Source organism: Ursus arctos, unplaced genomic scaffold, assembly GCF_023065955.2.
Source record: "Ursus arctos isolate Adak ecotype North America unplaced genomic scaffold, UrsArc2.0 scaffold_23, whole genome shotgun sequence".
In the NCBI taxonomy this organism is placed as follows: domain Eukaryota; kingdom Metazoa; phylum Chordata; class Mammalia; order Carnivora; family Ursidae; genus Ursus; species Ursus arctos.
Window position 1 is genome coordinate 22,635,816 of NW_026622908.1, and position 12,032 is coordinate 22,647,847.

General features: G+C 49.4%; 1 protein-coding gene across 5 annotated transcripts in view; it reads right to left on the reverse strand.

Moving 5' to 3' along the window:
• Nucleotides 1–6,463: 6,463 nt before the first annotated feature.
• PAMR1 (peptidase domain containing associated with muscle regeneration 1) overlaps nt 6,464–12,032 on the reverse strand; it is a 151,387-nt gene continuing 145,818 nt past the window's right edge. For all 5 annotated transcript variants that reach the window (XM_057317240.1, XM_048215238.2, XM_026512111.4 and 2 more), the window contains 3 exons: nt 10,287–10,519; nt 8,793–9,085; nt 6,464–7,555 (listed from right to left, as the gene is read on the reverse strand). In XM_057317240.1, the coding sequence (XP_057173223.1) occupies nt 7,019–7,555; nt 8,793–9,085; nt 10,287–10,519 (1,063 nt within the window). In that variant the 3' untranslated portion in view covers nt 6,464–7,018. The remainder of the gene's footprint in view (nt 7,556–8,792; nt 9,086–10,286; nt 10,520–12,032) is intronic.

Here is a 12,032-nt window from a genome sequence, read left to right on the forward strand (position 1 = left end):
GGAGAAAAAACTGTTTATCTTTGGGGTGATTTCTCTGCTTGACACCAGCTCACTGTGGTTAAACGCTCAATGATTTGGCTAAAGGACTGAATCAAGAACCCAAGTCAGGCTCTCATGACCTCAGAAAATCCAGTGATGGGATTTGTTCTATTTTCTCTATTCACTTCCTTACGAAATTACATGATTATTCTGAGAGAGGCTTCGTACCAAATCCCCAAAGTATCTTTCTTATAATGTTATTTTCCTTATTAAGAGAACAAGAGATAGCAACCAGGTAATTTACTTCTAAATTGAGATTATAGATTCAGAGTTCTTTTTTTTTTTTTCTAAATCAAAGGCTGAATTATGCTTTTGCATAAGATGCGTACGTTAGAAGCGTCCCAGTTCACTTGGAGGTTTCATTTATTGGCACGTGGATGTTGTTTTATTTCTAACACCCTGTTCCCCTTTGCAAATAGGGATTTAATAACATCCTTTCTTTCTTTTTTGTCTGGAATTACCTCTTCCTAGAAACCATAAAATCAGGAACAGTACACTGTTCTTTTTTTTCCCTCTGAGATTTCAATTTCTAATATTATTCTTCACTCGAGAAAGCTATTCCCTAATTTTATCTACTGACTTTTTTTTTCTTTGTTGACAACACTCTCTCTCAAACCTAGTCCACAAGCCTCCCCATACACACTCAGCAAATTGGAATACAAACGTGAAGTGAGCCCTAAAAACTCAGCCATTGAGACGGTCTTCTTAAAATGCTGGGCCTCCTCAGCACATCCGGCAGAGCCCTGCCAGGGAAAGCAAGCTCTGCTGCCAAGAAAAGCAAAGAGAAACCACAAATTGCTACCAAACCACTCCAAAATGTTCTCGTCTTTCCAACAGCCCTGAAAAGATAAACTTCCCCAAGCCCTAGGGATCCAAACTATTTCACTCAAAATTTTCACGGGATACTAAAGAAGGAGAAAAATATAAGGCAGGCAGGAGCGAAATCCCAAATCTAAGTGTGTCCCTTCTTTCCATCTTGCATTGACCGTCAGCCTTCTTTTACTTCCTCTCCATTTACGATCATTCTCTAGAACAGTCTGTGATTGTGTCGGAGCAATGGCGCTCGAGGGCTTCCTGTCCAGGTTCGAAGTGCAATGGAAAAACCCCAAGTCAAAGCCAAAGGCTACACTTGATGGGTTGATGACCTCACTAATAGTTCCTGGTGCACATGTAGGGATTCACGGGGTTTGATACAGACACGGGGGATCCCGGCCGTGCCGGCTCACCTCGGCCCCCAACTCCATCTCCAGCTTCACACCATACCATTGTCCTCCTCATGCTTTCCTCTGCAGCGCTCCTGGTTTCTAGAAGTGCCTCAAACATGCCAGGAGGCCTGCTTCTCAACACCTTTGCACATGCTCTTCTCCCTATCTGGAATGCTCTTCTCTATGGCCCCACTCTCCAGCTGGTAGCCAACTCGGGGAGGCAAGTTTTGACCCTACCCTCCAGATGAGATCGGCCACCCTTGTTATACGGCCTTACAGTACGCTGTACTTTCCTTCCTAGTCCTTATCATGATTTCTCATTTCTGGGATCACACGACTGAGGGCGAACACTGAGCCTGTTTTGCCCACCTTTAGTACCTCGGTCCTTCGCACATAGTAAGCGAAGGATTTTTGTGGATGAATGAATGACAGACAGAAAATCAATGAACTCACAGTTTTTGATTGAATTCAGATGGAAGAGATTTCATCAACTAATATTCTGATGTAGGAGGTCAATGTGGAAGGTCCATTAAGTTTTGAGTAGGTGACAAATTTGACAGCATGAAAATTCTGAAATCCCGTGAAAATTCTGAAATCCCATAGAACGATACAGATCGATAGTCAAACCGCATACCCATAACGTCAGAGGACAATATGTCTGATGCTGGAAGAGGGGTGGGTGGGTAGCTGCACATTTCCTACCTGTCCAGCTGAGCCTGGTCCCTTTTGATAAATCCAGCCTCCCTATCCCACTCTGTCCCGACACGCACACACGCATACATATATGCAGATGGGAAGTGTATAAAAAAGCCACCGTAAGCCCTAGCACTTCTTCTCAGAAATGTATCCAGACACCTTCCACTTACACAATCCCATCCCTCCTTGCTCTCAGCCTTTTCGGTTCTCCTAACCCATGGCCCCATTTATTTCTGCCCACCCTTTCCTGCGATCAACCCCACTCCGCAGATTATTAAACTTATTTCCACATGCTGGGATTCTAAGACTTCTCTTCTCCTCTCTAACCGCTGTAAGTTTTTCCCCTACTGGTGCCTAGATCTCCAATCTCCTTCTCCTGAAGAACATAACAACAACCATAACATCGGCCGATATTGACAGAGTGCAATGGGTCAGACACCGTCCTACATGTTGAATTCAAGTACGCATTATCCTCATATCGTGTCACTCCCATTTACAGAGGAGGCAGATGCAGGATAGAGATGGTGCGCCACGCTCAAAGTCACAGCGTGCAACTTGACGGAGCGGGAATTTGAGCTCAGGCTACATCTTCTAACCACTGAGTCTGTATGTAAAGCAACCCTGATGGGACTTTCTAGGATTCCACTTCTATCCTTTCCCTCCTGGAGACATCACCGTGAGCTTGATATTTGCCAAGGGGCAATAAGAGGCCAAATCATTAACACTCGCATTGAGATCCACCACCCACAGACGTCGCCTTGACTGCTCTTGCCTTGGCTGGCTAACCTCACCCGTCTTTGTCATAAAGGGCTCATGTTGGGAAATAATTGGCCCTACTCCAGGCCATCGCTCTCCATGCTTAAACTTATGTACTTGCCAAGTTCCTTCTGTACTTTTAATATCCTACTTCCTTCCCATCCACCACTCCAAAGACTTAGCTGAAGTGCTAACGACCCTGTGAATGACAAGTTAACTGGAAACGCTGCCCTGCGTGGATTGCCCCTTCATCTCAATTCCCGTTGGAGTGTATGTGAGAGAATGCAGGGCGAGTTGACTAGTCAGTTACTCTTGCAAAAGTCCACTTGACCTGTAAGCCTGGCCACTCCTAGCAAAGGTAAGAGTCTTGCCTATGTCATACAGACTTTACTTACGTTTCATGTATCATGTAGATGTCATCATATGATATACAAAACCTAAGTAAGATCTCTATGACTTTGGCAGGACTCTTAGTTATATACACAGAAGTATGTGTGTGTGTGTGGAGGCACCCAGGTGGCTCAGTCTGTTAAGCATCTGCCTTCGGCTCAGGTCATGATCCCAGGGTCCTGGGATGGAGCCTGGCATCAGGCTCCCTGCTCATTGGGAAGACTGCTTCTGCCCCTGCCCCCTGCTCATGCTCTGTCTCTCTCTGTCTCTCTCTCTCTCTAATAAATGAATAAAATCTTTTTTTTTAAAAAAAGAAGTATATATGTGTGTATATACATTTTTTTCAATGACCTCCAGCCAAGGACCACCAGAAACACACCAACAGTTAAACAAGTCGGACTTACTTGTTCTTTGAGTGATAAGAGAACATAGATCATGGGGAACTGTGGAGTATCTCACCAAAATAGAAAGCATGTATAGGATTTGAGTTTCTGTTAGATGATCTGGGGGAGGTTTCAAGGAAGCGGGGCTTTGTTCTGGATTGGGTCCTATCAGTAAGTGGAGGCAATTCTATAACCGCTACCTTAATAAATCTTATCTAAAAGGAAGGAAGACCAGCTCAAGGCTAAAACTGTAATAGGTAGAAGCAGCAGGTCACACGTATTAACTGGAGGGAATACTTGTATTTTTGTGGTTTGTATGGTGACCTTGCTTTTGTCTGTTCGTAGACAAGACGATGTGGTCTTGTTGGTGTCTTGATCCACCGCAGTCAGAATGATCTTGACCGATATTGGCATTTTGTGAAATTAGCGACCTTCAACAGAACACCGCGGCCTGGCCGTGAGTGCCAGTCCAGCTCCCCAAGGCCTCGCCAGTAGAACGTTCGATGTTGGGGGCTATATGTGCGTAAAAGACAAAAGAATTACTATAAAAAGGGGGGCGCCTGGGTGGCTCAGCGGTTGGGCGTCTGCTTTCGGCTCAGGTCATGATCCCAGCGTCCTGGGATGGAGTCCCACATCGGGCTCCCTGCCCCACAGAAAGCCTGCTTCTCCCTCTCCCACTCCCTTTGCTCGTGTTCCCTCTCTCACTGTCCCTCTCTGTCAAATAAATAAATAAAATCTTAAAAAAAAAAAGAATTACTATAAAAGGAATTAGAACCAAACTATTCTGGATGAAGCAGGAGTCTTCTCAGGCTCCCCCCAGACGCGTTCTGAGTTGACAAAACACTTGTCCAGCATTCATATTCCACGACTTGCAATGGCTTTTGTTCTAGGTCAGCTTAGGGGAAGCTGGAACTCTGCAGAACTCCCTTCCTTGTATGACTGCAGGGGAGAGCAGGCACAAGAGACACAGAGGCGCAGGTGCAGGCTCTGTGGATCTGTGGCCAGCTGCACAGCCCTGCCCCCGCCGGGCAGCCCAGGCACCCGCTATAAGCCTCGTGCTACGCTCAGCGCTTTACGTGCTGTCTCACTGGACCAGCACAGCCGCCACAAAAGACAGATTTTATTATGTCAACCTAACAGCTGGTGAAACTGAGGTAGTGATGTTAGGTGACTTGCCCAAGGTCACTTAGAAAAGAAGTTGGAAAGCAGAAATTTAGGGGCACCTGGATGGCTCTGTCAGTTAAGCCTCTGCCTTCGTCTCAGGTCATGATCTCAGGGTCCTGGGATCAAGCCCAGCGCTGGGTTCCCAGCTCAGTGGGGAGCCTGCTTCTCCCTCTGCCTCTGCTGCTCCCTCTGCTTGTGCTCTCCCTCTCTGTCAAAATAAATAGATAAAATTAAAAAACAAAGCAGAAATTTGAATTTAGATCTCTTTGCTCAGATTTCCACTATACCTCTCAAGATCTAAGTTTTCTAGGTTTAAAAAAAAAAGATGGAAAAAAACCTTTGAGTCGAACCCAATATTTGTCGAACCCAATATTTGTCGAACCCAATGCTCCAGCTCCAGTTCAGGCCTCAGATGACTCCGACCCCATGCTGACCTCAGCTCCCTAATTCCTGACCCACTAAAGCTAGGAGAAAATAAATATTGCCTGTTCTAACCCACGAGCATTAGGTGTTTGTTACTCAGAGTCGATAACTGATACATTGCTCTTAGATTAAGCTATGGGAAAGGAGGTGGGTAGGGATTATGGAAAGCCCCGAGAAAGCCTAACAAAAAGATAAAGCACCAGAAACTATCTTCTGGCTCCAGCGACTATGTAAAGACACAGAGGTGGTAGGGCAGGTTGGAAGACAAATGTGCCCTAATCTCCTGTGCTGGGGTTAAAGGCCCAGAGGTCAAAGTTCTCTCCAATAGGTTGAGAAGGAGTAATGTTCCTGTTTGGGTATACAGGAGATGAATGTCTTCCAGGGTTCCCTGTCCCAACCCTGGGCTCTCAGCCCTCAAATAGTACAGAAAAGACTGAGATGTTCCTGCGAAGCCCCCGAAGAAAGAAGGGGAGGTCACTGAGATGATCTCCAGTGTCCGCTCTGATCCACCCACTGGCTGGGTGGCTGCCGGAGAAGGCTCTCCCTGGGGCAGTGAGACTCCACACCAGGGTCAAAAGGGAGTCACCCCCACATCTCAGGAATACCAGTGTCAGCCAGGGGTGAGGAGGAGCCATGTCAGTAGGGAGGACTGCTGGGCCCCCGGGAAGCAGACAGAACAGACCGCAAGTTTCAGTGGTTACAGCCATAACATCCGAGGTCAACGTCAGCGAACGACCAGGAATGGGAAAGACCCACCACACACACCCAAGAAGCCAGCAAGCAGTTGGGAGTCCTATTGTGTCCCCATGCTTGAAGTCCCCCAGCCTCTCCAGCACCATCTTGGAGGGCAGGAGACTGGCCAGGAGAGCAGGGAAGAAAGGATAAAAGAGTGAGTCCCCCCCAACCTCAAAAAAGTGAATGTTACTGAAAAGATCAATTCGGGCACTGGATTGAATTCATTTTTTCCCCTCCACTATCCAGTAGGAGCCAGGCGGGGCTTGAAAGGAAAATCCCATCAGTTATAGAAAGCAGGGAAGCTTCCCTGTGTTGGCCTATCTGAATCTAGTTTGAGTAAATAGGTGATGACACTTCAGATGCTGTGAAAATAGGTCACCAAGATTGACGGAGGTTCAAAGCTGAGTTTTGGGCTAGATCAAGAACATGAGAACCAGAGCGGACACCGGAAATCATCTCATCCTTCATATTTTCCTCTGTGCCTTATCTGATGGCCGCCCATGCCGCTCCTCCTCCAGCCCATAACCCTGCCAGTTCAGGGGCTGGTATCGAAAACATGGCATCAACTTTGCCATACGCACTGTTTGGAAATAACTTGAGGATCTATTCTAAAGGGCTGTCACCACGCCATGGCCCTGAGAAGAGGCGCAGAACAATCAGAGGCACAGCCCGTTTGTTCTGTAGGTCAGAAGCTAACCCTCGTTTAATTAAAATATGTACAGGGGACTGAGACAGAAAAGGACCACAATTTACTGTGGCAATATTCACAAAGGCCAAGGCCACAACCGACTGCTGTCCGGGCTGTCCCATGGGCGGCTCTTTGGAACGTGGTCTGGCTGGAGTCTTGGAAGAGACCTCATGAGTCTCAGACTTCTTGGCCAACCCTCTCTCACCAGGGTTGGCCATGACACTGACACCACCGAAGGGCAGGTGGGCAAGGCCACCGGGCTGGTGGAACGGGGGCCACTGCTTTGCTATTTGCATAGTCTCTTTTGAGGGAACTCAGTTCCTGCTGGCAGCCCTGGTGTCTTCCGAATGGTCTCAGCAGCCAGGGAGGCAGTGGCCTACCAGAAGGTGAGCTCGACTCACTCTCCACTGAGTTTCGATCCTGAAGTCAGGAGCCCTGGCCCAGCCAAGTTCATAGGCAGAATCAAGCTTTGGGCCCACGCTGCCTCGTGCAACACACCTACGGATGGATGCCAAACAGCGTCTCAACGGGCCTGCGGCTCACTTCATGTTCCTCTCGATCCAGTCTTTAAAAGGCAGGACCTTGCTGAAGGCCGTGTACAGGCTGTGGCTGCAGACCTTGTCATAGCTCCAGCTGACCAGCCCCACCAGATGCCAGCGTGGCTCGGGGGACGCCCGTCCCGGGAAGGACACGGCAGCGATGCCTCCCGTCTCCGCCGTGCAGATATCAGAGGGGGCCGCAGGGTCCCGGCCGGCACAGAACATGTTGTCCGTGACACTCACAGGGATGCCGTGCTCTTCATGCTGCTCCTCGCACAGCAGCGAGTCCACCACCCTGACCCCCCCTGAGCGCAGCGTGTCGTTCTTGAAGCCAGGGCTTCTCACGTCCGCCAGCACGTTCCAGCCGGCCACAGTGATGCGGGACTCCTGGAAGGAGGTGCTCAGGTCCCGTGGGGCTGCAAGGCAGATGGGCTGGACGCGGGTGCTGACGCGAGCCTTGTCCAGGAGCTTCAGGATGGCGATGTCCGTGTCCAGGAGGATGGGGTCGTAGTTGGGGTGCAGAATGACTGCTGAGATCTACAAATGCAAGAGACGGACAGCAGCGGTGAGCCACTGACTGCACAGGGGGTAAGAACAGGCAAGCCCCGGGGCTCAATTATCCAGAGACAGTGTCCTGGAGACAGCTGCAGTGATTTGGAGATACTTTGCTTAAGGGATCATAGACAACAACTGCTTTATTTGGGGGGTCGCGAGGTGAACTGCCCACTTCTGCCCGGCAGGTGGTGTTAAGTAGGAGGGGTGGCAGATGGGGCCGCAGAGAACAGTGGTACATGCCACATCTACAGGGGCTCCAGCTGACCACTGCCAGGCCAAGAGGGGGCCAGCTTTCTCCCTTTGTCAGAGAACGGACTCCAGATCTTCACCTGAATCCTTCTGACTTTTAAATGTTGGCAAATAACTGGTTAAAAAAATGTATGTTAGCACTATGCAAACACAAACCCCTAAAAGGCTACCAGCTTGCAACCTCTGGCTCGCTGTGAACATTTCATTCATCTGGGAGCCAGTAAGACAGAGCCACACCCAGAATGTGCCCCAAGACTTTTCCACAGTCTTCACTGATTGTCCTAACCCTTACTGATGGTTCTCTGTGATGGGGGCCTCTCGGAGCTTACATGTGTGATACATTCTAACATTTTTATGTACGCATTCTGTTACTTCAACTGTACTTGGGCACCTTTCTTCGGGGCTTCTCTTGTGTCAAAGTAATCATGATAGACTGGTCTGTCTCTTCCACTAGCCTGTGGATGCTTCATGCCTTATTCAGTTCTGTGTCTATTCCCTGAGAATGGCGTACTGTGGGAGCTCAACAATGAATGGATAGATGGACAGATGGATGGATAGATAGAGAGGTAGGCGGGTAGGTGGATGGAAGAGAGGAAGGGAGGGGGACAGGCAGAGAAAGACAGAAGAATATTGTAGATTGATTAGGAGTATCTTGGATAAAACCTTTCTAAGTCCTCGAAGCCTCCCTCGTAAAATGCCCTAAACATACGAGGTGATTAACTTTGATGACCACAATGATAGATGATATTTGTTACAAGCTTATTTTGAAAACTAAAGGGAAAAAGGACTCCATAGTCTTTCTAGATATCCCTTTCTAGAATCTATGTGAACTTTTGGGCGCCTGCTCCCTGCCAGGCCCTGGGCTGGGTGCTGACGTGCCAAGGTGCCAGGCCTGATGCAGCCACTGCCCTCCAAGTGCCTGGAGTTCGCTGAGCCAACACCTGGTTTCCAGGTTGCAGCCCTGTCTCACCCGCAAACTCTGGACGGTCTTCTCATCTCGGTCATCATCCCGGTAGAATTTCCCCAGGACAACTTTGAGGTCTGCTGTCTTGATCATGGTGACCTTCCCGAGGTCAGTCACACAGTGGGCAGCCACCACCACGGTGCGCTCATTCACCAGGGCCCCGCTGCAGACCAGGAACCACGTGTCCTTATGCAGGCTGCCACCATGCATCCCGCTGGCCCTCCTGTAGATGGCCGCCTGCCACGGCCAGCGCAGCCCCTGGGTCTTCGGAGCAGTGATGTTCTCGGTTTTCCCACAGACTGTGGAGAAAGCACCAGCTCAGTAAGATAAATTCAGACCTTCCATTCCAAAGAGGAATGTGTGGCTCAACCAAGAGAACATAGATCTGGAAAGGTGGGCCCCCTGGGTGTGACCAGTAAGCATCTACACTGTTTTCCTCTTCCCACTACGTAGTAATCCACCACCTTGACATGGTTGGCTACGAAGTCTGGGGTTACGACGGAAGGGTTGGGATCCCCGGCTCTTACTACCAATAGGACTTTGGGCAAATTGCCAGATCTCTTAAAGCCTTAGTCTTCTTGCCCGCAAAATGGGTCTAGTAATCACACTTGTCTCATAGGGTTCTTGAGGAGACTGCAGGATGATCTATGTAAACAGTCAGACTCAAAATATCATGGCTATCGTTATAAACTCGACCACAAAGAATTAAACCATACTGTTCTCCTTTGACAAAGAGGGTGGGGAAGGTAGAATTTAGTATGTGCAAGCCCCTTTTCCAGATACTTCCACATATTACCTCAGTAATCATCACCATAATCTTATGGGTACTCAATACCTCATCACCTAATCAATAACAACCTATTTGATACCATTGAATGATAAGCATGAAAACGGGCTCAGACAGGATATCCAAGATGGCATAAGTAGGAGCCTTCTGGTATCGTTAACCCCTCCCCCACTTGATGCTTAATGACGGTTCTCTCCCTTTCCTCCAAGTGAACATGATGGAGTTCTCCACAGAGAGGGGCGCCTGGGTGGCTCAGTCCGGTAAGCCTTCAGTCTGCCTTTGGCTCGGGTCATGATCCCAGGGTCGCGGGATGGAGCCCCGCATTGGGCTCCCTGCTCAGTGGGGAGTCTGCTTCTCCCTCTCCCTCTGCCCCTCCCCTGCATATGTGCGGGCTCTGTCTCTCAAATAAATACATAAAATCTAAGAAATAAATAAATAAATAAATAAATAAATAAATAAGACTTCTCCACAAGGAAGTTGCCTGCTCCAAAAAAGGTCATCGAAGACCTAATGAGTTAGTTTCTCCCAAGTTAGAAGTTTAAGCCAAAAGAAAGCTCCAACTGGAATCTCAGACGTGACCAAGCTAGGGAGTTAACCGGAGGACCACCGCACAAGGAAGATTCTCCAAGAAGTCTTCAACAGGGTTGATGGCTTTTCCCAAGCAGCCACGGAAGACGGAGGCTGCGCCCACCCCCGGACAACGCCCGACTCACTGGGGACGCAGGACGGGGCTCGGCCGCTCCACTTCCCGGTCCTCAGGCACGTCCGGCGGCTGCTGCCCAGGCGGCGGTAGAAGGGCGAGATGCACTCGTACTGCAGCTGGGTGTGCAGATGCTGGAACCCGGGGGGCAGCTCTCCAAAGGGAAGGGCAGGCTTCTTGGTGGGGGCGCCCTGCAGTTTCTGCTTGCTGAAGGATGCCGAGTAGAGCTGGTGCAGTGGCGTCTCCCTGCATGGGGCCCACGGGCCCGGAGAGAGCAGGCCCAGAGCCCGTCACTGCGGCCCCTGGGGTCTACGTGCCAACCCCCACGTAGACGTGCGGTCACAGCAGAAAAAAATAAGGCCATCTCATCCTCTGCATGTCTCTCTCCCTCCTGCCCCTCTCGCCCCGGTCCTCTCTCTCAGCGCGTGCATACACACACACACACACACTTCCCCGCTACCTCCGAGCAAATGCCCTTGCACACCTCAACCGTCATTCAGTTCCTCCATTCGCATTTCTGGCATGCCTCCAGCTGCCTAGGATTTGAACCAGAGGATGACATCTGGCCTAAGAGCTGCTCTCCAAGGGTACACGACACATGCGCACAGAGAAAAATTAACTGTGAAATTAAACTCGAAAGGAAGTTCACTTGAAGCCCGGCGTCTTTTTTCTCCAAACATTATGATCATGGCGCAATATCAGGAGTTGACTTGAACTAAACTGTGTGGATACAGTAGCCTGCTTTAGCAATCAGCGTCTGTAATTAGTACACCTCAGAGAACAGGACTTTCTCAGGGCACATTGATTGGCAGAAATACAGAGGATTGTGTGTCAACGTGAAAAGGCCTTTTAAATGAGCCCTCGAAGCTGAGGCCCCCAGAGACCACCCGGGGATTCTTGGGGGAGATGTACACACGTCGGACAGCCTGCATTCGTTTTACATCAGAGGATAATGACCACTCACTGACAAGTTAGAATTTCTGGAGGAAACAATGTGTTCCTCTCGGTCTAATGAATGGGGAAAGGAAGCCCAGAGGGGGAAGTGGGAGTAGAGAAGGGCACACAGGAAGCCGAGATGGTTCCCGAGGCAGCACTTAGCAATTACGATTCCAGCCCTGTGTCTCTACGGTGCCATCTGATGTCAGCGTAAGAAATCTATTTCACGGGTCTGTACGGTGCTCTTCTCAGAGCAAATGTTCCATGCACATTGATTGCATTCAATGAATCTTTAGCTCGTGCTTAGAACAAGGTCTGCAGTTCAAGGAGCTTCCGAACTGGCAAACCAGCTCCTCTTTTGGTCCATCTGTTGAAACGTTACACTGCCTTCTGGGGTCCTCGGGTGACCAGGCTGCTGGAGACAAGTATATCCATATTCCAGCAGCCTATCTTCCAGAAAGATCCTTAAAACCAAGTTTGAGGCTTCCTTTTTCATTTCCATGAGCCCCCTGGCACCTTGTCACCTAACCTCCCATTATAACTGCCTAAAAAATACAAAGCCCGGTGGTCTTTTTTCGTAGTTCCGGGGCTCCTCTACAAGATGTGTCGTTGGAAAGAACACGTTCACCCCACTTAGTGGAGAGTCCAGCTCCAGGCAAATCATAGAGATCAGGAAAGGATGGCATTTGTACTCCACTGCCTCTGTTCCCAGGGAAATGCCTTGCCTGATACGGGAAAGCCAGAGACAGAAGGAAGCATCCAGAGCAAGGTGAGAGACTGATGAATACCCTGCTTCGTGAGTATTTCAGGTCACTTGGCTGGG